At 41.4% G+C, this 26,373-nt stretch overlaps 1 protein-coding gene across 1 annotated transcript in view; it reads left to right on the top strand.

Annotated features, from left to right (window-relative positions):
- The window catches only part of PTCHD1 (patched domain containing 1), a 49,484-nt gene that overhangs the window by 10,839 nt on the left and 12,272 nt on the right, over positions 1-26,373 (top strand). The window contains exon 2 of the mRNA XM_033147257.1: positions 17,627-18,287. Within this exon, the coding sequence (XP_033003148.1) occupies positions 17,627-18,287 (661 nt within the window). The remainder of the gene's footprint in view (positions 1-17,626; positions 18,288-26,373) is intronic.

Below are 26,373 nucleotides of genomic sequence, written 5' to 3'. Positions count from 1 at the left end.
GGAACTGGAAACACATCCAAACCTAAATAAACTACAAGCACAATTTGCAGAGACCTGAATTCCAAAGGGTGGGGATAGGCTGCATTTTCTATTGCTGGTCCCTGTTGTACGTAATAAGATTTGTGCTAAGTCACTATTAGCATCATCAGTGGTTTTTTTCCTACCTTGGGCTCCACTCTTCCAGCTCCCTCACAGAAAGAAGCTAAACAACCCCCCCTTTAATGTGTCCTCTGTACTTTGCCAGCCACCAATGAGGCTCCTGAAAGCCAAGAGGAAGTCACTAGCCTAAGTGACCTCCTTGAACTCAGGTGCTGACGAACTCACTAGGGCAGAATCCCCAAAATAGATTTTGTTTTTGAAGCAGCCTCTTAAGATTTGTCTTCTGGGATGCCTGCCACTGACATTTGCAACATTTCTCCCCCATCAAAGCTCCGAGGAGATAATTTTTCTCTTTAATGAGAGACCCTGAGGTTCTCCTGCAACAACTCTTGTATAATGACATGGCTCCAGGGGTGTGTGGCTTCGTAAAGAAAAATGCCTCCTTGCCAAGAGTTTTTAACCCTACCTACGTGCAGCACCTTCCCTTGTTCTTCTAACCACAGGTTGCTCTTTGTCCTTGGCCTCAAAGTCAATCTGTAAACAACAGAGGACGGAATTTATAGTTCCGCGGTAGTGTCACAAGTGTCCGGCTGTCATATCGGCAACGTTTCTCTATTTTTGTCAGATTACTCACTCTGCTGGAACAAAATATATCCATCACGCTAATTTTATATGGCGAGCTATTTATTGCCACACGTCTAGTGACACAGCATAATTTAGAGTAACAATGTATCATATTTCCCCATAAAATACCACGTACAATGTTCTGAAAACAGAAGCAAAAGGGAAAAAAACAAACTGAAATGTTTTTGAAGCGGTCGAGGACAGACACACACTGCAGGGTTGAGGATGGGCAGTCTGTTGTATGAAACGCAGAAAATATCTACTGCACTACGGCCCCGTTTGGGATTAGTTTTATATAAACCAAGTAATCCCAATGTCCTTAATTCCAGATGAAGGCTAATTTTGGAATGCCTACCAAGATATAGCTATGTCATTTATTATCAATTGCAAACTCAATTCCTGTGGTGATGTGTTGGCTCCTGGTTGTTTTTTTTTGGGGGGGGGCTTTCCGTGGGTCCCTCCCCTCTGCATTGCAATTATCTGGTTTCTTTCCCTCTGCTTGCAGAGGAAAAAGGCAGACAAATCAGCTGGCTGTGGCAGCTTTTGTTCCTGCTGCTCATTCCTGTTTCTTGTTGATGCTCTCCTCCTGGGCCAGAGGACCAAAGCAGGGTGTGTGGTTGGCAAAAGCAGGGGCAAGGGGCTCCAGGGGTCAGCACAAGTGTGGGCCTCAGCAAGTGCCCAGCAGTGCCAGCCCCTGGCGCCAGTCCTCTGGTTGTATGTGAAGTGGTACTATGAAGCATGTTTAGGGTGCTTTCCCCTGGCCGTAGATCATCTCTTCACTATAGGCATGCAACTTTATTTTTTAAATGCATGTGTTTCCTTTGAGCCAACAGGTGGGGAAAAAAATGGTTTCAGGATACAGAGAAGAGCGACTGAGGTAGTGAGCACCCAGCTCCCATGAAAATCAGTGGGAGTGTTTTCTGTTGTTCTGAGTCAGGAGTGGATTAGTTGAAATCTGCTATGATCTCAGGTTTTGCTGATGAACTTTCAGCTTCAGCTACAGAAACCTCTTTTTGTGTTAGACAGCTTAGTGTCACCCGGGTTTGGGGGTGTTGCTGTTGTTGTTTTACATGGTGGGTTAATTTTATTTCTTTTATTTTTAAGCCATAGATTTGATCTTAGCACCACATTGTACAACCAGGTTTACACGATTTCAGGGATTATGTAACTGTGAAAAGGGATGCTCCTGACCTCCCATCGGAGCAAATACATGCAATTTGTTTACCTAAAAGGAACAGCATAGACTTTAATACTCTTCGTGTTTTGTTTGGATTATTAAAAAAAAAAAGCATGTTGTGTCTTTGTGTATTGTGCTTTGACATTTTTGCATGCAGTAAGATTGTTTCCCTTTTATGTTTTGAAGGATCTTGTTAACGGGACTGTGGAGAACCAAAATGATGTTCTTCCCCCCTTTTAATCTGAAGACTTCCCACTGCTCCCTATTTGTCTTTAGCCTTAGCTGCATTCTTTCAAATAAACACCCTATAGCAGAGCCTAGAGAAGGACGGAGCCATCAGCAAAATAATAAAAACAACTAGGAACAGAGATGGACCCTCAGGGTGCATACAGACATACAAGTAGTGAGTGTGCACCTTTTTTTTTTTTTTGGTCTAGATATACAGTCTTCCCTTCTAAGCAGAGTCCAAGAGAAACTGGTTCAGTTGTCTATTTACAGTGCTATTTACACCAAACCATCTTTCCCTCACTCCCCAAAGCAAACTTTTAACGTTTGTTTAAAATGATGTGCTTAAAAAAGGAGAAGAGTATACAACTATATTAAATATATGTGCACGTGACACTTTTTTAAAAGGTGGATAGTGCTCCTGGGGCATCCTTCTCCAACCTGGTGCCCTGTGGATGCTTTATACTACAACTCCCATCAGTCCCATCCGGCTTTACCAATGGTTAAGGATGACGAATGCTACAGTCCCACAATATCTGAAGGACCCTACGATATCTGAAGGACCCCTTGAGGAAGGCTGTCTGGGAGCACGGTGGGGCAGGGCAAAGTAGACTACTGAAACACTATTTGATTTGCTGGCCACGATATCTGTCAAACGCATTGTGATGGAGTTAGAGAGGTAGAGGTGGAAGTGGGAGGTGGGGAGACATGTCAAATCCTGTTGGTAGGAGCACTGTTGTTACAAGCTGATCAACTTTATCTGGTCTATCAGGCGAACTGGCGTGAATTCATCTGGTGTTATGGACTTTTCTAAGGCCTTTTCATAAACAAACAGTTATTATTATCATTATCATCATTGCTGTTGTTAATACTAAAACTACTACTACTACTAATAATAATAATGTATTATTTATACCCCGCCCATCTGGCTGGGTTTTCCCAGCCACTCTGAGCAGCTTCCAACAAAAGATTAAAAATACATTCAAACATCAGTCATTAAAAACTTCCCTAAACATGGCTGCCTTCAGATGTCTTCTAAAAGTCTGATAGTTGTTTATTTTTTTGGCATCTGATGGGAGGGCATTCCACAGGGTGGGTGCCACTACCGAGAAGGCCCTTTGCCTGGTTCCCTGTAACTTTGCTTCTCGCAGTGAGGGAAGGCCCTCAGCGCTGGACCTCAGCGTCCAGGCAGAACGATGGGGGGTGGAGACGCTCCTTTAGGTATACTGGGCCGAGGCTGTTTATTAATTAAATTTATATACTACTCATCATCCAAAGATCTCAAGGTGGTTCACAACATAGAAGTACAGGATAAAAGCACAAAATAGATAGTTAAACAAAAACAAAACGTACATAAAGGAACTCCACAGGACTGTTAACAAGGTACCCCATATAGATTTTTTATTTAAATTTATAGATATATTTGAAAAATAAATAATAATTCAACAACATTTCAAATTTAGCAGTCAATCAATCAGCCTAGGACTCCCCTCCAGCCACCAAAGGAAGCATTTGAAAGCACTATCAGGGAGGCAAACAATATCTTGGACTCATCAGTTTTAAGTAACTAGCAACCATATGCGCATATATAAATTCTTCTTCTGTTTGCTACAGTAACATATTTACGGGGTTACCAACTTATGATAAAAATATACATTTGTAGTCTTTATTCATTTATACGAAGGATTTTTATCCCATTCTTTAGCTGAAAAAGACTCCCAGAGTGGCTTAACGTGATCAGTAACAAGATAGTCCTTGCCCTCAGGCTTACAATCTAAAAGTTACAACACAAAAGGAAAGGGAATTTGGGGGGGGGGGGGGGGTAGGGGGGAAATGGCCTTTGCAAAATATATTTTGTGAAATTGATAGGGAAGCAATGTTTAATCAATTCATCAATTTGATTCATCAGTTAAAATTATTAATTCACTAAAATGGGAGCCCCATTAATGACAGGTTTTTAAATACATGGTTTTTAATACCAATACTTACAGATACTGCAGGTGGCAAATGCCATTTTAAAAGAGATATTGATTGATTGACTGACTGACTGAAAGAGAACATGACTACATTATGTAACACAAAGGAACATATAATTATTGCTTCAGAAACATTGGGGTTTTTTTTCTTTTCAAAATTTCATTTATTTATTAACAACAAAATATAGCAATACACCAAACAGTACATCAAAACAAAAAAGAAACAATTCTAAATCTTACAGATTAAAACACAAAACAAAGAATGAAAGAAAATAAAAAGAGAAAAGAGAAAAAGAAAAAAGAAAAAAGAAAAGAAATGTAGATAAAGGAGAAAGAAGAAAAACAGACATATTCCAACACCAAAGTTAATAAAACAAAGACTTCCACCGACCTCATGACACTTCATTTCAGTCTCATTATATCTTTCTTTATTTCCTTATTATCTCAATCCTAATTTATTTATGCATATATACATTACTATTCCTTACCCTTTGTCATTCTAAACTCAACCAGATATTTACCCTTGAACCTTGTTTTTTTTAAGTATTCATTCAAACAGTCCCATTCCTTCTTCACTAAACTTTTTGGTTTTTGTCTTATTATGTCCGTCAGTTTGGCTAACTCCAAGTTAACAAGGTTTACATAGCCATTCTTCCCTGGTAGGTATTTGTTTCCCTTTCCCATACTTAGCTACCAGGATTCTTGCTGCTGATGTTGCATATAAGAATATTTTAACTTTATCTTTTGGAATATCATTGTTTAATATTCTTAATAGGAATACCTCTGGACTTTTACTATAAGTCATTCTTAGTATTTTCTTTATCTCATTGTGGATCATGCCCCAAAATTTCCCAATCTCTGGGCATTCCCACCACATATGGTAGAAGGTTCCGTTTTGTTTCATACACCTCCAGCACTTATTGTTGTGCTTTTTGTTTATTTTAGCCAGCCTTTCCAGGGCCAAGTACCACCTATGATACATATTCAAATAATTCTCTCTTATTAAATAACATGCTGTGAAGTTTATGGTTTTTGCCCATAATTTCCCCCACTCTTGTTCCCACTTTTTAATGGCATTTCCCTTTTCTGATTGTTCATTCTGTAACAATTTGTAGATTTTTGAGAAAGTCTTTTGATTATTGTATAATATTTCCTTTTCCCATATTGAATTTTTTTTACCAAACCCCTTTGATTTTTTTTATCCTTCTCGAACGTTGCTGTTAGCTGGTAATATTCTAGGCAATTCACCCCACTCTGTTTTAGTTGTTCAAAATTTATCTCCTCCACGAGTTCCCTATATGTTAGCCAATTGTCTTTCATATTATTTCTATGAATAACCGATGATTCCATAGGCAATAGCCACCAGGGGGTTTTTAGTTGTTACTACTGCTTTACTACTACTATCCCTTTCCCAGACTTCAAATAGGGCCTTCCTCACCAAATGGTTAGTAAAGCCTCTATGTGCTTTTATTTTGTCATGTCCTAAGTAGCCATGCCACCCGAAGAATTTGTTCCAGCCCTCCAAACCCAGAACCTCAGTATCCTTAAGTAACATCCAATCTTTCAACCATATCATGCATGCAGCCTCGAAATACATTCTAAAGTCCGGAACCATGAACCTTCTCCTTTCTCTAGGCTCCATCAGCAATTTGAATCTGACTCTTGGCTTTTTACCCTGCCATATGAAATTGGATAGGTCCCTCTGCCAACCTTTAAAACATTTTGTGCCCATAATTATTGGGACTGTCTGGAAAAGAAAGAGCATTTTGGGAAGAATTGACATTTTTATCATAGATATTCTACCCCATAAGTACAGGTTTAACTTGCTCCATTTATCTAGATCTTCTTTCATCTCCTTCCACTTTTTGATATAATTATCCTTAAACAAATTAGTATTTTTATTAGTAATCCAAATACCCTGATAATTTGCTTTGGTCATAATTTTTAGGCCTGTTGCTCTTTCTAGCTCTTCCTGTTTCTGAAGAATGTTTCAGGAACAGGCTTCAGAAACATTGTTATTATCCATATGCAATCTTATGAAACTAATGATTGCTTTAAATCCATATGATTAAAGACATTTTAACCAATTAATCAGGTTGCAACCCTATAAACTGAGTCACTGTAATGTGGTCTAATATTGGTAGATGCAGGCTCAAATCTCTACTCAGCCATGAAGCTTACTAGGTGATCTTTGGCCATTCTGCCTATCCTATCTCATATGGTTGTTTTGAGGATAAAAAAGAGAAGGGGTGGAACCATGATTTCTCCTTGAGCTCCTTGAAGGAAAGGTGGGATATAAAATGTAGTAAATAAAATGGGTGATGTCACAATACTTTGTGCGATGTTATAGTCTGATTGCATTCTCAATTTTCTCTCTCCCTTGGACACTCAACCTCCAAGCTGAGCACTTAGAAGATAAAATATTGCTCTCCTCTTCCCATTCAGCACAGAAGTGGCAGATTATCCTTACAACTGAGACGTGTATTGTCCTTGTTTGAAACCAAGGGCTAGTGCCATGTAGACCTTATTTTTCTTTACACTGGAATGAAAAACAAGCTTAGGGAAAGAATGAAGAGATTCCCACGAAAGCAAACCTCATCTAGCCTAAGAAATATGTGGAGTAAATAAAGTTGGTGGAGAGATGAGAATTTGCAAGATTACTAATGCCCTTATTTATCCTTTGGCTCATGCCCTGTTCATGCCTACTGCTAGTAGCAGATGACTCATTCCTATAGCAAGACTCTGCACTGCTGCGGTAAATATCTGAATACAGGTGCTACACAGATGGGGCCAGGAAATAATCAGAAGAAAAGAACATGTTTCACTCCCATAGTTCCTGCGTCCAGCCTGTGGGATCTTGCCATGGAGAAGCACCACATAATCATAGGCCCCGGTCTGATCTCAGTTTCTGTGAATCAATCACCACTTCTTTGCTGATGTATATTTTACAAATGCACATTTTAGAGATAATTTAGCATGAATTAGATAACAGCTTTAAGCATCATTTTGCTAAGGCAATGTGAGTTTTTTTTCTTTTTTTAAAAAACCACAGTTATGCAAATGTTGGTGTGAGTTGGCTAATTTATTTGCCAGACTCTCAAGGCTCTTGCAGCTGTCATTTTAAAGAAAGATGCTCCTTTAAGGTAAACTTTACTAGTGCCAGGGGCAACATTAGCACCTGTCATCTGTGGGCATATGTGAGGGCCTACTATTGATGTCTGCCTTGGGACAGCTTTTGAAGAATCTCTGGGCCCCAAGGGGTCCATATAACCCACCCAGGGGGTCCATGGCACCATTCACATAAAAAAAACCCTACAATAGATGTACCAAAACTTTCAAAAAGTAGGGGGTTCATGGCTTGACTTTTGAAAAACAGTACTTAGCTCATTGGGAACCACCACTATTGAAGGTCACTAAGGTTAGGGGCACTGTGGAAAATTTAAGAAGTGGCTAGAGCCAGCTGCCCATTGTTGCTTAGTGCACTGCCACTGCAGCCAGAGAAGCTCACTGCCAGGCAACTGTTCCCACTGCAGCGCAAGGTGGTGGAAGGGCTCTCAGGATGCTACAGAGAGCCCCAGTCCCACCTGACCAGCAGCACCTCTTCTGGCAGCGGAGGGAGCAGTGACGCTTCCAGCGAGGAGGGGCATGCGTTTCAGGGAATGGAGGGTAGTGGCTCTGAGGATGCTGGAGAAACCCTGCACTCCCCTAGTCCAAAGGGGTGATGAAAGAGATACGCAGCTTCCGTCGCCCCAAAGGCATTGAGGGGTGAAACAAAAGGATGGGAGGCGGGGTTTTCGTATACCGAAATTCTTTTGTTGGGGTCAGAACCGGAAGGGGCCATTCCCAGATTCTGCCGACGCTTGATACAGACATGAACTTATTAGCTCTGCACTGTACATAGTTTGCACAATTAAAACTATTAAAGGAAAACTCGGAGTTATGCCTGTTTACTCATGAGCAACCAACCGAGGACCTTACACCCACCAATGCCCATTGGCAGGAAGAGGCCCAGAGGACACTTTGCCCAATACCCTCTCAAACCTGGAAGTTGCCCTGTCTGCTTGCAAGACTGCACAGCAGGTCTTTCTCTCACTGCCCTGGATTAATTTAGTGCAGAAGTAGCCAATGTGGTGCCCCTCCCAAAGTGATGCTGGACTACAACTCCCACAAATGCTGGGTATTGGTCATGCTGGCTGAGGCTGATGGGAGTCCACAATATCTGGAGGGTGCCACATTGGGTATCCCTGATGTAGTTACTGTTTGTATTTCACGCCTCCAATGCTGCAGATGAGATTGGTATAAATTACATGGCTGTCTGGGAAAAGAATGTGGGAATGGAAGACAGTCTTATCTCTTCCGCTGTATGTACTATTGTACTGTACTATTGCTTTTACTTGTGTTTGCTTTCCCTCTCGGGAGAGAGAGGACACCATAATTCCTTTGTCTGTACATAGTGTGTAAATAAATACGTAGATTAGCTCTACGATATCTCACGCTTCTTGCTGTGTTATGCTAGAAGATTAGTGTGCATATATCATTTGATATATATCACTGAAGTGCACTGGAGAAGAAGGGAAGTGCCTTTTCCAGAGCTGCGCATACTGGAGGACACTAGGAATAGGTACTGCAGGGACACCCCCAGGGCGTTTTCCAACAGTTACTCTGACAGCAGTGTATATTGAGGAGATAGGGGCAGAGGCCCTACTCTAGGGCAGTTTGCCCAAGTTAGGAGCAGGTGGAAGTATCAGGCTTGCAAAGCAATGCTGTTCCTCCCATCTTTATCTCCAACTAGGAGCTCTAGGCTGAAAAGGTTTTTCTGTGAGGACTGTGATAATTTTCAGATTGTGAGCAAGGCTGCACAGTAAAGGCTTATACAAAATGATGCATTTCCCCCTCCCAAATCTATGTTAATCTGTGCCAGTTAATTATCCTGGAGTGCACTTTCAATCACTAACACCTATTAGTGTCACCACTCCTGTAGATGAAAGATAAATGAGAAGGGAATGAATGATATATATTTAATAGATTCAAATGTTTGGTGCAAATTATCTGGCCCAGGGTGAGTTCTGGTGGCCTTCAGTCTGTAACTAAGCTTGGATGATGATGATCATAATTATTATGATTATTACTCTCATCTGTAACTGGGTTAGTCTGTAACCAGGATATACCAAACCATATTTTGATGCTCCACATGTTTATGAGTCTTAAACCAGGAGGATTGGGGTTTTTTCATGCACTGAAGCAGACCCCTCCTCATTAGACATCTTCACAAAGGTTTCATTATTTCCATCTACCTCACCCTGCTTCACCCTTAAAATCCTCTGCAATATGAACAGCATTCTGTTCCTGTAGGCTGTCATTGCTAGACGTTGTCTGTATTTTCTCCCTTGTATTGTGTCAATTAAGTAGCAGCTACTTGGAAAGAATACTTTTAAAGGAGCCACATGATAGTAGCAGAATGGAAGAGTTCTCAGATCATCTCTGCCTCAGCAGACAGTGGAATCACTTACAATAGAGGCACAGGTGTGATTATAGTAGGACAGCATCCCGCCTTCACCCCGGTATGGCTCCCCTTTATCACATACACAATCCAACAAGACAATGACAAAAATCCACCAACACGATACAAATCAGTATGGCTAACCTGATCCAAAACATCCACCCACCCCACTCACACATGAAAACAAAAACCACCACAGCCAACCGCAAATGAACAACCACACACTAGGCCAACCCCAACCTCTCTCACCACCAGAGGAACACAAGCGAACAGCAGAGAACCTGCACAAACAACGCTGACACAAAACCCCACATATATTAAGTAAAATAGAAACATCGCCACCCGACCCCACCCCCACTCACCTCTCCCCCCTCCACCTCTCTCCCCCCTTTCTTCCTAATGTCTCAACAAATGAAACCAATTAGTAAAAAATATTATATGGGGGGGGGGAATAAGAGAGAGGGGGGGAGATTGCACAAACTTTTGTAAATCAAGAAAATCTTTAATAAAAATACATTTTAAAAACTTTAGCAGAGAGAGGGAGATAAGTAGGTCTATTCCCCCATTTCCCCCCCTCATAGCTATCCATGTCAAAATCCCATTTTTAGAAAAATTAAAAATAGTTTACAGAGTTGCAGCCATGCATTAATGCATACGCTTTATTACTCATCAAAATTCTAGTACTCGTGGGACATCTATATGTAGATTGCCCTCCTCTGAAGTGCATTTGGTCTTTTCTTCAAGGAGTGGAGCTGGAATCATTCGTTTTGCCTCTGTACACTAAAATTATGACACTGGAATGGATCCACCCTCTGTGAATTATTTTAGGCAGTGATTAACTTTCTCTCTATCATTTGAGCTGTATTTCCAGGTGAGTTTAGGGGGGAAGGGAAGCAAGCAAGTAGAGACACAATAGAGCCATCTAAAATTAAGCATGCTGTGGGAGTAATGAATTGGATTTCCCTCTCTCGTAATACTAGAACTCAGGGCCATCCAATGAAGCTGAATGTTAAAAGATTTGTTACAAGTGGAAGGAAGGAAAGATAATGTTAACACTGCTATGGGGTGTCATATAAATGTAGCAAATAAACAAATTGCAAACTTGCAACCTCTTGTACTCATATTCTGTTAAGCTTAAAAGCCTCATATTTGTTGAAGTGAATGAGAGGGGGAAATGGGCAAAAGAGCTCTCTCACAAAATATAGAAGAGGTTTTGCGTAGCAGAAGAAACCATTGCCTCACATAGGGACACAATTTCTTCAAGGATAACTATTTTCTTTATTTTGATCCCTTAACATTTTTTTTAAAAAAATCTAATATACATTTGGGGGGAAAGGGGGAAACTGCTCGGGGACAGGAAGAAAACTGTGTGACATCCTGACACCAGGCAATGTTGTACAACCCTCAGTGCTGCAGTGTTTTATTGAGATTGCAGTGTTCTTGTGTCTAAAGTTATTTATACTGAGTGAGCTCCTAAATTATGAGCAATGACTAAGCAATGCCAGCCGTTTGGGGTGTGTGTGTGTGTGTGTTTTTAGCTCAGTTACAAGTTCCTCATGAATGTTATCATTCATTGAATCTGCGCTTTCCAGTCTTCTTTTTTAAAAAATACGTTTTTTGTTGACTACAATTATATGGAATTAAAAATATAATAATCTTGATCAACCCAAGCTGCTCCGTGGCACCATTTTCAAACCCCGCATTCACATTTAACAATTCTGTGTTGATTAAGTGTACACTAATGCCGCCCCAATTAAGCATCTTCCACTGTCATTAAACTAAAAAGTTTCCTGGGGAATTCTTTTAATATACTGTGTCCAAATGAATTAGCATGTAATGTAGTAATTCACTTTTATAGCACCTTTCATGTTTAATATCAGACAAAGAAAAGGGGCATTGAAATGAATTCCTTGGAAAATGAATTATTGAGACTGAAATAATGAGTGAGAATTGAATGCAGCTTTGCAGCTGTTCGCAATGGGGAGGACTTGTGGGTGGGGGAGAGAAGTAGCTCCCCAGGTCTGAAATCTACTGGGTTTTCCTAATCATAATGAGTCAGCAGGTGTTGGCAAATGCTAGCAACAGGAGTTTTACTATTTTGCCATAATAGGCTGTATCATACAGCTGCAAACACTTTCCGAGAGAAGGGCAGCAATTACTGGTACACCTAGTATTGCTAAATAACTATTTTTCACCCAGTCAGTTTGGGAATTCAAGCTCTGTGTCCAGTCTTGTTCCAGCTGCTCAAAATCTGGGAATGGGTTGAGAACAGAGCAGATAGGGTTAGGGCAGTGTTTTTCCTTCTCCACCCAGACCTTGTTGTAGGTTGACCTTAGGGATAAGGGAGAAATTCAGTTGTGTTCACATTTTGATGAGAAACTACCCACTTTGCACTTCTCGATCCAATACACAAATGAAAACCCAGTTTTCCTTCAAAATTCGCACATCTCATAATTTTATGCCTTGAGGGAAATGTGCATTAAAACATACATTTGTGAAAATAATATGCAAAAATTAAGGGAAATTGTTTTCAACAATGTGTATATTATGGTGACCTCTGCCCCTTCACTGGTTTTTGTCCCCAAACATCCTTTTTTTTAAAAAAAGAAAAGGAAGTGGCAGGTAGCCTGCCTCTGGACTCCAAGCTATGACTTCCATCCACAAATTGCTCCGGTACAGAGTTCCCGGCAAAGAGCAGGGGACATGTTTACTTCATAGCCAATGAAAGTGGAAGTGGATAGGACTTATACCAAGTCATTAACATTTTTATCTCTTTAATATAACAAAAATTATCTCAATTTTTTTTTAAAAAAAGGTCATTCACCAAACCACACCTCTTATTTGCTTAAATTTGCAGTTCTAAGCTATGGGAGTGTCACAGTTTGGTTCCGTGGGCTTTTTAAAAAAATTGTGAAACATAGCAAATGCCAAAAATAAATAAATAACAAGTGTTTGAAATTTTAGGCTCCCTTTGAGCTTGAAGCCCAGGGCCAAATGGTCCTTGAACCAATGACTTCAAGTTACAAGAAAGGAGATTCCAACTAAACGTCTGGAAAAACTTTCTGAAGTAAGAGCTCTTCAACAGTGGAATGGTCTCCCTTAGGAGGTTGTGGGCTCTCCTTCCTTGGAGGTTTCTAAACAGAGGTTGGGTGGTAATCTGTCATGGATGCTTTATCTGATATTCCTGCATTGCAGGGGGTTGAATTATATGGGCCTTGGAGTCCCTTCCAACTCTACAATTCTATGATTCTATGACCCCTCTCTGGCAGGCTCTGGCTACCACCCTCTCAAGCCCCATTTCCTCTAAAGGCTAATAGGTGGGATGTCTGTAGTTCGTAGACTGGCAGTGGAAAGGAGATGTTCTGTAATGGCAATGCTGCCTTTACAAACTACTTTACCACACAGACTCTAAGATCAACACACAAGGATCAGACTTCTGCCAGCTAATCGCTCTGTATACCCACCTACAGTATGCAGTATTGCATTCTGAGAATTAGTATGCACATTTATTTTATACATACATTTATATTTGTCTCTATGCATGTGTATATATAAAATAAGAACTTTCCACCCCACCCTTCTGTTGCTTCTTCACCACTCAGGACAGCTAACAATTAAAATCAACAGTAAAATACAATAATGTTCTAAAAAATACATTCTAAAAAAACAGAGGCAATGTAATATAATCAATCTGAAACCGGTGCAGCAAATAAAATAAAGGCTTCAGGTGAAATTCTGGTTTTTCTATCAATCTGAGGGAACTTTTACTAAAAGCAATACAGCACAATAGAATAGCACACATCTAAAATGGCTCAAAATACAACAGCAGTTAAGCAGCTTACAGTGCATGCCTATACAAGCCTACTCAAAAACACCCCACTGTGTTCTGTTGGACTTACTCCCAGGTAAGTGTGCATAGGATTGCCCTGGGGCAATCCCAGGGGAATGTTATTTGCTAACCTATTGTTTACTTATTAGTTCAATTTGTTAACCACCCTTCATTAGTAAGGATCCAAGGGTGGTATAGGTTGTTGGAATCTGTCTTGAGTGACAACAGAGTGCATTTCTGGGGTTGAAGTCAAACCACTGTGTTAGCAACACTGAAGTGACCTCCAGGGTGCAGGTCTGGGCAGGGTGTATGGAGGTCTTGGGCTGCCCAGACGACAAGACCCTCCTCTCGGCCTCACTGATGTGGTCCAAGGGAAAGCATAGCAATATGTTTGGCACCAGCTTGGCTGCATGAGTTGCCAGAAGCAGACTCTGCTCCAGATTTGTGTAAGGCAGGTCTGTCCAACAGGTCAATCGTGATCTACCAGTTGATCTCGGGATGTCCCTGGTCGAGTCTGGACAATTGTGGGAGGGGGAATAGCTCAACAACTTTGGCTTCTCCTCCCCCCAAAAAGCTCAACAAGTTTTTTCACAGTCTGTTGGAAGTTAGACGTGTCTGGTGTAGAGTGGCCAGGGAGACCCAGCCAGATGGGCAGGTACAAATAATAAATTATTATTATTATTATTATTATTATTATTATTATTATTATTATGGTTTATTCCTGAGCCTTTTCTTCTCTGAAGATATCCCGCAAGGCAGTGGAGGTTTAGCATCAGATTTTTCCTTCTCCTAGATGGGCTACCTTCCCAGGTTGATGAGTCCCATCTGCCCCTCTTTTCTCTCATTTATTGAGCATTGGACCCACTATTGCTTTCATCCACTCAATCCACCAGAGCCTATCTTCACATGCAAGGGGAAGTCTGTAATTCACTGAGGGTTTGACACCCATTGGCTATCCTCACCTGGCTTAGCTGGCCAGTCAAAGCTGTTCTCGGGATGCGGCTGCTGTTGCATGTTGACAGCTTCTAGGAGCCACAGGTGTATCGTATATATAGGTAAAATTAGAGTTTCAATAAAACCATCAAAAGCTTTATTAATACTTTAAACGTCACCTTAATGCTTGGAAATAGGTAACACAATGTTGAACAGTTCTTACTCCCCAGTAATTGTTGTTAGGATTGCAGCTGAAGATGACAATTATGTGCACACATGGAAAATGTCAAATTAAGCTTAGTGGAACATACTCGTGAATAAATGTTCATAAGATTGTGTTGTTAATGTATTATCATGCAGTAGAATTCATTTAAACATGATTTAAAATCATATTAAGAGAACACAGCCACTGTACGCTAGTTCTTTTCTTCCTTTTTTTAATTTAAAAATTAGTTCCTTAGCTCCCCAAGTAGCCCATTTGAAAGTCTGAAAGAAAAGGTGTAGCAAAATTCAGAAATGTTGCCATCTTAATGGGACTCGGGGATTCAGCATCATAAAAACAATGGAAAAAATGGGATAGAAAACAAAGACACACTGAAGATTTTAAAATATGCTGAAATGAGGAATGAGAATGGCAGCACAAAATAGGAATACAAATATCTGATACTTTGTAAGAAACACAATGTATACTCCATAGACTTAACAATTTATATCAATGAACACATTTAGGCAAACACAGCTTTAAATGAGATCAAAGAGTGTCAAAGATCTATAAATAAATACCATACTTCCATAAAGTTAATTTTCACAATAGACCATTTACCAAAGTCCATTTTTGCATTAGCGGAACTTCCTTAACATTTGAAAATGGCTGCTGTTAAGAATCTTTGCACAGACTAGCTGCAGGAATGACAGACACCTTATACAAAGCAGCTGAAAGCTTTCTCAATGCAGTCAAACTATCAAAGCAATTTAGCAACAACAAGGCAGGTTCAAGATCAATATGATGGCTCATGACCTTAGTACATATATTGTCAACTTTATTCCAAAACAATGAATGACATCGTGTTCCCAGTATAAGAAATAGTATGTTCCAACTTGCCTGTGATCCCTCCAACTTCTGGGGTTAGAGATTTGTTATAGCCTATCTAGCACAGTACACGGGACTGGCCTCAGACATTTTGCTGCTTGAGGCAAACGACAAGGTAGCTTTCTCATCATCCCCAACCCCCATCATGCTTCCTTACATGTACAGAAACTGACAGCTGAATCTTAGTTCAAAATTGGTGATTGAGCAGTGTCCTCAATTCCAACTGAGGGCAACAGGATAGTTTATGAGACACAAAGCAGGCTGTTTGGCACACACAGCTCCCCAGGACTTCCTATACCCCATCATCTGCCTGAGGCAGCTGTATCACTCAGCCTCATGGTAGGACCAGCCCTAATACAGTGATACCTCTGGTTAAGTGCTTACCGTAATTCGTTCCGGAGGTCCGTTCTTAACCTGAAACTGTTCTTAACCTGAAGCACCACTTTAGCTAATGGCGCCTCCTGCTGCCGCTGCGCCACCAGAGCACATTTTCTGTTCTTATCGATTCCTGAAGCAAAGTTCTTAACCTGAAGCGTTATTTCTGGGTTAGCAGAGTATGTAACCTGAAGCGTATGTAACCTGAGGTACCACTGTAATGCAACAAAACCTGCAATTAAAAGGCAGAATATCATCTCGTTATTCCTTCTCCAAATGCCTGTTCCGATAATTTCCCCAATCTTTAGCTAGCCAAAAAAGAAGGAAGTGCATCTGTCGGCAACAAGATGAGTATTTAGGGGATGTTCAGAACACCCTTCAAATGTGGATCAGTATACTTATTACAGTGGCTGTACATCCTACGTTACAGAAAACAGTTCTCTGTGTCTGAAGGCTGTCAGAGGGCCATCTTCTATTTGAAGTCCCATTTAAGGATTAAAGAAAACCTAAGAAGGAAGCAAAGGGACCTTGAAGTTACCTGTCAACATTTGGCCTTGGATAGCAGAAGGCATACAGGTCACCCAGTCACAGCCTTCGCCACTATAGTGAAAAGTATTTTACTTTAATTAAAGTAATTATTTCTAAATTTGCATGTAGATTAGCATATGCAGATTTGTGTGTGAAGTGCAAGTATCAAAATGCATCCCCAATCAATCAATATGCACCTTGCTCTTTCTGAGGATGTAAAATTATGTAAAGCAGTCACTTGCAACAAATTTAGGTTGGTAGCCCAGCAGATTCATTGGAGACCAATCAGAAGCAATATATTTGTACCCAGGGAGTAGTATGTTTCTAATCCAAATATCAGAATTGGCTGTCTCTAATAAATTATTTTAAAAATTCCTTACATCACTATCTAACACATAGCTCCCAGTAATGTGTTCTATTTAACAGGGATGGAAAAATATTTGCATGCGCGCGCGCACCCACCCACCCACACGTATACACATATAGTGATCAGTATACTTGTTATACATTTGATATATTACATCCCCTTTACTTATAGTAGACAAACAACTTGCAAATTGAAACGTGGTATCTTATCAGAGTTTGGATGAGAATATTATTATTATTATTATTAATTGAATTTATATACTGCCCTATACCTGGAGATCTCAGGGCATTTCATAGAATAAAATCAAAATATAAAACCACAAAGTATATAATCAAAATACAAACAACAACCCAATAACACCCTCCCAGAAAAAAAAGGGCATAGGATGTCAATCAAATCAACCAAAGGACTGGTTAAAAACAAACTTTTTTGCCTGGTGCCTAAAGGTGTATAATGAAGGTGCCAGGTGAACTTCCTTGGGAAGAATATTCCACAGACAGGGAGCCACTGCAGAAAAGGCCCGTTCTTGTGTTGCTACCCTCGGGACTTCTCGAGGAGGAGGCACACAAAGAAGGGCCTCAGCAGATGATCACAGGGCCTGGGTGGGTTCATATCTGAGTGTGTGAATGAAAGAGAGCAACCAAATGAGGCATGCAGTATTTCTTTATGCCAGTCCCTGATTGAGTTATGGGAAATGGTTTTGGGGGATGAGAATAATACTTCAATGCATGTTTTTCCATTTTCAGCAGGTCCTTATGATTACTGCAGTTATTAAAACCTGCTGGCTCGGTTAGATAAGAGGAGACAGACTTGGTGAAGCTGCTGTTGCTGCTGTTCTGCTTGCTGTAATGCAGAGATTATCAGCTGATAAATAATGTGTGTTGATTTTTCTCTCCCTTGTAGTTGCACTCTGCTGTGACCAGGATCCAAGTACAAAGACCTGGTTTCAATTACACATTCGCCCATATCTGCATCCTAAATAACGACAAGTCTTGCATCGTCGATGACATTGTGCACGTCCTGAAGGAACTGAAGGCTGCTCGCTCGTCTAATCAAACTAATTTTGCTATCACGTATCCGATCACACACTTAAAGGATGGCAGGGAAGTCTACAATGGGCACCAACTTGGGGGCATCACTGTGCACAGCAAGGACCGGGTGAAGTCTGCCGAAGCCGTGCAGCTCACCTACTATTTGCAGGCAATCAACTCCCTGAACGACATGGTGGCGGAGAAATGGGAATCCAACTTTTGCGACACGGTCAAACTGTTCCAGAAATCCAACCAGAACGTCACGATGTATCCCCTAACTTCATCATCGCTTCAAGAAGACTTCCAAGAGACAAGTAGGGTGTCGGAACGCTACCTGATGACAAGCCTGGTCCTCGTCGTAACCTTGGCCATGCTCTGCTGTTCCATGCAAGACTGCGTCCGCAGCAAGCCCTGGCTTGGCCTCCTTGGGTTGTTAACTGTGAGTTTGGCCACTCTCACTGCAGCTGGAATCATTAACCTGACTGGTGGGAAATACAATTCTACCTTCCTGGGGATTCCCTTCATTGTGTTAGGTAACTCTCTCATATCCTATTATTGCTGTGGGTATGCCTGAACGTATTAGTTTGTCTGAAGTATTGCTCAGTTTGAAGCAAAGGAGAGAGGGCCATGTGAAGGCCTAGCCCAGCTGGCTGATGGGAGTTGTAGTTCAAAGCAGCACCAGATTAGTGAAGGCTGACCTAGGCCATTTGGATGGACCACAGTTTATCTAATCCTTAGTAATAATTCAGATTTGTGGCAGTTGACTTATGCTTGCTTGGAAGCCAATATCTCCTCAGTGTGGCTCTTACCCAGCCATTTCTACTTAATAGCATACTTCATTCTGAACATCGGTCCACATGATACACTTGTAATACTTAAAATCTTTTTTCTTTTATACTTTACATGGAATGGAGCCTAAGCTGTTCTGTAACACAGTTTTTTTGTCTGCTGCTGTGGAAAACACATGCATCATCACAGGGGGTTATGCAAGATAAAGAAAAATCAAGTGCATACTTCTCTGTAGAAAATCTGGTTGGCTTTGGTACTTAGCTTTATAATAAAAACTTGCACAGCTCCTCTTACCGAAATTAAAATATCAGTTGCCTTGGTGAATAAGAGCACCAGTGTGGACCCACCTCACCTGCATTTACATAGCATATACATTGTACTGTTATTATAGTTTTTACTAAATATACATTGATTATTACCCACTAGCTTTTATTTTTATCAGGATGTGCCTAGGGAACAATGATAATCATGGTTTCATTTTCAGTTTGAGATCATGGATTTATCTTGTGCATCATATAACTGAAGGATGCTCTGCTGAACTAGAGGTGTTTGCTTTCGAGCAAAGAAAAGATGAAACTGCTTACATTCCTTATGCTTCAGGCTTTGCAAACTAATTCAGCTCTGATCCTGGAACTGATAGTTTTATGCCTCCTTGGAGATCTTACTGCGGTGGCAGGAATTGCTATTCTTTTCTGATTTGGACAATGGAGAGCACTTTGACATACTGGGAATATGTTAGGCATGGTTCAAAGGTATATTCCTCTTGTGCCAGATACATTCTGCAAGCACATCTGGTGGGTGAGTGGCATTAGCCAGAGGTAGCCAATGTCGTGCCCTCCAGAGGTAGTTGAACTCCAGTTTCCAGCATCCCCAGCCAGCATAGCCAATGGCCAGCGATGACTGGAGTTGTGGTCAAAACAAAATCTGGAGATATCACATTGGCTGCCCAGCTATAAGCAATAACTTGTGTAGCTGATTTCAATAGCAATGCATAGTACAAGTTTCTGTCTGAAGTATGCATTTTATGCATAAGGGGAGTGTATTTAATGATGTTAGAAAAATTATTTAGATAATTTACATACCACTGAACATTTAACCGTCTCTAAGCCGTTGTAGGATACTACAAATAAAAAAACAGAAAATTACTAATACATTATTTTAAAAATTCGTCAGTTAAAAACAATGCAATAAGCAGCTGAACAGGATAACCCTCCTAATCATCAGGAAAAAAGTCAAATATCCTCATTAATGAAAATATTCTGTAGGCTTAGTTTTCTCAGGATCACTAGGAACAAAAGTCTTCACTAACCAGCATTAATCTAAAGCAGGCATGCCCAAACTCAGCCCTCCTGATGTTTTGGGACTACAACTCCTATCATCCCTAGCTAACCTGACCAGTGGTCAGGGATGATGGAAATTGTAGTCCAAGTTGGGGGGTGCCTGAACTAAAGTATGCTGCTAATTCTGCCATCCAGCATGAGAATGCTGGAACTCTTTTGTTGGTGTAGGCTCAGTGTTTGACAGCAAACAATTTAAATATATATGTTTACAAATTAACACATGCAAATTACATCTCCACTCCTCACTCCACCCCACTGGGAAAATCGACAATGGCTATTCCTCTCGGGACCAAAAGAAGCAACTAAGAAGTGTTTTGAAAGAGTCTGTAAGAAGATGCTTTAGGTGGAGGATTTCCTGGCTCAAGGCAGAGAGGAGGGTTGGATTAGATGATTTGCTGAAGTTCATATTTTTTAAAGCACCAAAGAGCACTGCAGACCATAGATACTTCTTTGTTGACAACCAGGGCCGTCTTTAGCATATACACCGCCGGGTTGCAAAGATCCGCCCAGCGCCCCCAAATTTAGTTTAGCCATGGGGGGCGGGGGGCAAACTCAAAGTTGATGAGCTTTTTTGGGGATAGGAAATTACCCACCTGTAACAACTACACAATGGAAAATTTTGTTTCCTAACTCATAGGAGTAACAGAGCGATGGAGGAGGGGGGTGGGGACTTCCACTCCATTGCTTTTCACTGCCGCCAATCGAGAGGGACCAGTATGTAGTAGGTATACATTTGGTGCCCCCCAGAATTTGGTGCCCGGGTACACCGCACCCCTTTGCACCCCTGGGTAAAGATGGCCCTGTTGACAACATTACTTACTCATGGAATGCTCAACACACTGATTTGATAGAGGCTTCCCAGATGAAATTTAATTTATAATGCTTATTTGTGTTTTAGCATAAGTGTTCTCATATTGCTTCATCACATCTTGTAGTTGTGTTATACACCTTTCAGGTGTGTTTCCTGGTTTGTTTGTTTTAATATATATATTTAATATATTAAGCGTGCACATACTATGCTTGATCCCCTCTTACATTTTTAACTAAAAAGGTATTACAGCTCTATCCTTCACAGCAGTCATATGTGGACACAAGATGCTTAGTGAACAATAAAAAAGTCCAAATTGGAGGCAACAATTGCTTTATTCCATTTTCAGATTTCATTCAAAATGAAAGATAAATATCATACAGTCTAAAGGCAGCAATAATTCATAGTCGGAAGACTAATTATTAATTCCTTCACTTCCATAAATTGGACTGTATGTGGTGTGACAATACCTTGATCAAAACAAAGTGGATTGTGTGAAACATATATCCTAACCCCCTCCCAATAATCTACATTAGGGAAAATAGAAATATTCACTGCAGGAATGAAATCAATTCCATCCATAGAATATGCAGCATAGAGTAATTTTTGTAATGGCATCAGGATTGAGAGATCAAGACACCAGTCGCCCGAGGACAAATTTTCATATTCTTAACTGACAGGCAGTGAATATACTGGGATCCTCACTTTTTTAATGGGTTGAAATGAACTATGGCAAGTCTTGCCATTTTCAGCTTTTCATTGTTCGACAGCAGATACAGCCACATTTGTGTTCCCTTCAGGAATGCGTTTCAAGCAAGCAATTTAACTCTAAATAATTGTCAGAGCAAAATTGCCCAGTTCATTTGAATCCTTCCACTGCTTTGCATGGCTTAATAAAAACTGACAAAAGCTAGACAGCAGAGTGAAGGACCAATGCAGAGCAGGGTCTAAAGAATCCTTAATGAGAATTAGTTCAGCCAGGGAGACGGCTTTATCTCGGGCAAAATATAACGTTCCGTACTAGTATCAAGAAATTACATATCTACTAGGACAAAAAAATCAGGGTGTTATATTTTAAATCGATACGAAAAACACAACCCTCCTCACCCTTCATACCCTTATGTCAAACAGCCCTATGTGGGGTTTTTCTTAGTTTTCCACTTTCCGTTCTCCAGCTCTGGTTTCCTAATTCCTGCCTTCTAATTCACACTAGTCATACACACACACACACACACACACTTTTATTTGCATATAACATACAACAATAAACCAACAATGCAAACACTCATCTCAAGTCTGAAACATTAAAATGAGTCGCATGGATACAGTTGTACAGTCCAGTCAGGAAGACCACCTGCAATCAAAGGGTTAAAAAAAGAAGTAGGACAACAGCAATGATGGGGGGGGGGCAGGGAGAAAAGAGCAGAACAACCAGGGCAGCTGGGGGAGAAGGGAATGTGGGGTGGCCAAGGCAGTGGGGAGCAAAGGAGGAACTAGTTGGACTTGCAGGCAGCATCCCATTATTAGCCTGTTTTATAAACCAGGGCTTTCCAACTTCCAAGAAACTGCGATCTACAACCGCTTTGGGAAGTCATAGTTGTTGAGCTTTTTTGGGGAAAGCCAAAGCTGGGGGGAGGGCAGGAGGATCCCACAATCGATCAGGATCCACCAGGGGCATCGACCAGTAGACCTGTGACTTGTTGGACAGCCCTGTTATAAACCTATATAACTCAGTGGCAGCCATTTCCCTCCATTCGCTGTTTCCGTGAAGCTGAGAAGTGACACAGGCAATTATTAGGTAAAAGTAAAGGTAAAGGGACCCCTGACTATTAAGTCCAGTCGCGGACGACTCTGGGGTTGCGGCGCTCATCTCGCTTTACTGGCTGAGGGAGCTGGTGTTTGTCCGCTGACAGCTTCCGGGACATGTGGCCAGCATGACTAAGCCGCTTTCTGGCGAACCAGAGCAGCGCATGGAAACGCCGTTTTCCTTCCTGCCGGAGCGGTACCTATTTATATGCTTGCACTTGACATGCTTTCAAACTGCTAGGTTAGCAGGAGCAGGGACCAAGCAATGGGAGCTCACCCCGTCGCGGGGATTCGAATCACCAACCTTCTGATCGGCAAGCCCTAGGCTCTGTGGATTAGACCACAGTGCCATCCGCGTCACAGGCAATTATTACATGGTGCTATTTGAGATCCTAGGAAGTAGATATAAAAAGACAGTGATGGGGAGGTGGGTATTCTAGCTGCTTGATCTCTTCTGAAATGGATACAGGGCACCTGGGTGTTTTTTCATAGATATATATTAGTTCTTTACCCCTTCTCTCCTCTCGTTGGCACCTGAAGTGCCAAGTGTGCTCAAACAGTCTGAGCACTGCATTCAGAGGTGCTGTTTACACCTCCACTGTCCGTGTGGGCCCAAGTGCTTCCTGCTAAATTCATAGGATCATTGAAATGTAGAGTGGGAAAGGACCACAAGGATCATCTAGTCCAACCCCCTGCAATGCAGGAATCTTTTGCCCAATGTGGGGCTCAAACCTACAGCTCTGAGATTATGAGTCTCACACTCTACCATATCAATGTATGACCACTTCAAGTGCATCATGAACGTAAATCATTGTGAATGCACAATAAAAAGGTCACCTGATGGGCAGCTTGAATTGCAGGCTTGTGAGAATATTTGGCATGGCAACTGAGCATACTATAACGTAAGTGCTCTTCCTGTTCACTTTTATCAATCACAGTAGATTTTCATTAAAACCAATGGTTGTCAACCCATTCCTTGGCTTTATGGTTTTCCATAAAGCCAAGGAAATCACAGCACGCTTCTTGAACTCCAAACAGCAAAGACAAACTTAACTTGGTCTCTAAGGTGCTACTGGAAGGAATTTCTTTATTTTTTATTTTGTTTCGGCAAAGACACAGTCAGCATTCACTTAAACTTACATTTAGCCACTTATTTGGAAGTGTGGTACAAGTTAAACTGGATCATTTAAAATATTTTGCCACAAATGTTTTGAATTTTCAGTTTTGAAGCTTGGGATTGTCTTCCCCACCCCAGTCTGTGAGCTATATTTAATTTCCTTTCATTTTTTAAAAAGATATGTTTCTCTTAACCATCCCCCTTTCAATTATTTCCTTTCCTTATTCTTTCATACTTGTTTCCCTGGCCATTTTTCAAAATCTATGCTTTATTTTTGCATGTTCTTTCCTCAAAGGCATCCTTTCCTAAAGATATGGCTCCCTCAACCCCACTTTTTCCTTCTGTACCCTTCCTTCTCATATTTATTTGTTAAACATTATAAATCAATATTCCTCCAAAAAAATGGATTTCAGTGTGGTATACTATGAAACTGTAGAAGCATTGCAAGACAGACTGGCAATAAAATCAAGTTTAAGAGGGATGAAGTCAATTGAATGGTGGAAAATCTAATAATCTAAAATGCCTAGGCAAATAAAAATGCTTTAAACTGGCACCAACAAGAATACAGGCCTCATCCGCAGCACACCTTTCAAACACTTTTATTCCACTTGAGGAGTCATGGCTCCCTTCACTCTGTCTTCTGCCATATTGCCCCTTTTTGAGCATCAATACAGCATTCATTATCTGCCTCCTTAGCTTCTCTTATCTTACAGATGCCATTCGTTCTTTTTTTCTTTTCTTTTCTTTTTTTGTAAATATAGCAGGGTGGGAAACAAAGAAAAAATCATCAGCTGACATTAACAAAATAAAATTATTCTGTGGATCCTGACTTAAATATGTAAGTGAATAGAATTCCCATCTATTGCTAAGGTCCTTTTCTATCTTCCCAGCCTCTTTGCCCAGAGTCCATCTGCTCGTGAGGTATAGCCTGTCCTCTTTTCCCATCCTGCCTTTTCTGCCTCCTGAGCTTGCCCTGTCATTGTTCACAATCAGTGCTCTTCTCCTGTCAGCTTTCTTGTTAATGTCACAGACCACTCCTGGGGAGATAAGCATGCTTACCTTTTAACCTGACAAGGCCCAAAGTGAGTGGCATAAAATTATTCAGAGAGAGATTTAAAATGCTGCACGATTCCTTCCCTCGCTTCAAGTTGCTCTGCCTACCACTTCAAGGCCCTCCAGACTATTGTTTGCAGGGGGGTGGTGGCAGGGATCGTCGCTGTGCCTTAAACTATCTGGAACCACCACCTGTTTCTTTCTTATGTTCAGAGTTTGAAAACTCCCATGCTTTCTCAATGGGCAAGGCTCTCCTCTAGCTCCTTTCGGTTATTCTGCAACCGAAACATTGATTTGAGTGAACAATTCACTAGTGCGCCAGACTCAATTGCATTTGGAAGTTAAGGTGCCCACTTTAACCTCCATGTCACCTAAGCAGGTATGTGATACAGTGTTGTATATCACAGTATAGCTTTCATGCAGCCATGGTCTCTCAGCCTCAATCGTTTTTCTCTGCATCATCATCCCTCCCTCCATTTCATGCAGGGGACGCAGGTGGCGCTGTGGTCTAAACCACTGAGCCTCTTGGGCTTGCCAATCAGAAGGTTGGCGGTTCGAATCCACCCGAAGGGGTGAGCTCCCGTTGCTCTGTCCCAGCTCCTGCCAACCTAGCAGTTCAAAAGGATACCAGTGCAAGTAGATAAATAGGTACCGCTGTGGTGGGAAGGTAAACGGTGTTTCTGTGCACTCTGGCTTCCGTCACGATGTTCCGTTGCACCAGAAGCGGTTTAGTCATGCTGGCCACATGACCCAGAAAGCTGTCTGTGGACAAATGCCTGCTCCCTCGGCCTGAAGCCAGATGAGTGCCACACCCCATTGGCGCCTTTGACTGGACTTAACCATCCAGGGGTCCTTTACATTTACCATTTCATGCACACAAACTGGCAGCCTCCCTCACATACGCACATGTACATGCAGTACTTCTTCTAATACACATGTGGTACATTGGTTAGAGTGTTGGACTAGAATCATAGAATCATAGAGTTGGAAGAGACCACAAGGGCCATCCAGTCCAACCCCCTGCCAAGCAGAAAACACCATCAAAGCATTCCTGACAGATGGCTGTCAAGCCTCTGCTTAAAGACCTCCAAAGAAGGAGACTCCACCACACTCCTTGGCAGCAAATTCCACTGTCGAACAGCTCTTACTGTCAGGAAGTTCTTCCTAATGTTTAGGTGGAATCTTCTTTCTTGTAGTTTGAATCCATTGCCCCGTGTCCACTTCTCTGGAGCAGCAGAAAACAACCTTTCACCCTCCTCTATATGACATCCTTTTATATATTTGAACATGGCTATCAGATCACACCTTAACCTTCTCTTCTCCAGGCTAAACATACCCAGCTCCCTAAGCCGTTCCTCATAAGGCATCATTTCCAGGCCTTTGACCATTTTGTTTGCCCTCCTCTGGACATGTTCCAGCTTGTCAGTATCCTTCTTGAACTGTGGACTAGGGCCTGGGAGGTCAGAGTTCAAATCTCCACTCATCCATGAAGCTCACTGGCTGACCTTAGGCCAGTCACAATCTCTGCCTAATGTACTTTACATGGTTCTTTGGGAGATCAAATGAGTAGAGCAGTGGTTTTCAACCAGTGTGCCAGGGCACCTGGGCTGCCTGGAATGATGACCAGGGGTGCCATGGGCAACATTGGCATCTGTTCCTCTTTCCTTCCCACCCTCCTCTGATGCCCTCTTGCATCTCTGCCTCCA

The sequence above is a fragment of the Lacerta agilis genome, chromosome 4 (genome assembly GCF_009819535.1).
Source record: "Lacerta agilis isolate rLacAgi1 chromosome 4, rLacAgi1.pri, whole genome shotgun sequence".
NCBI lineage: Eukaryota > Metazoa > Chordata > Lepidosauria > Squamata > Lacertidae > Lacerta > Lacerta agilis.
Note: the sequence above shows the minus strand (reverse complement) of the source record. Positions and strands in the feature narration are given on the sequence as shown.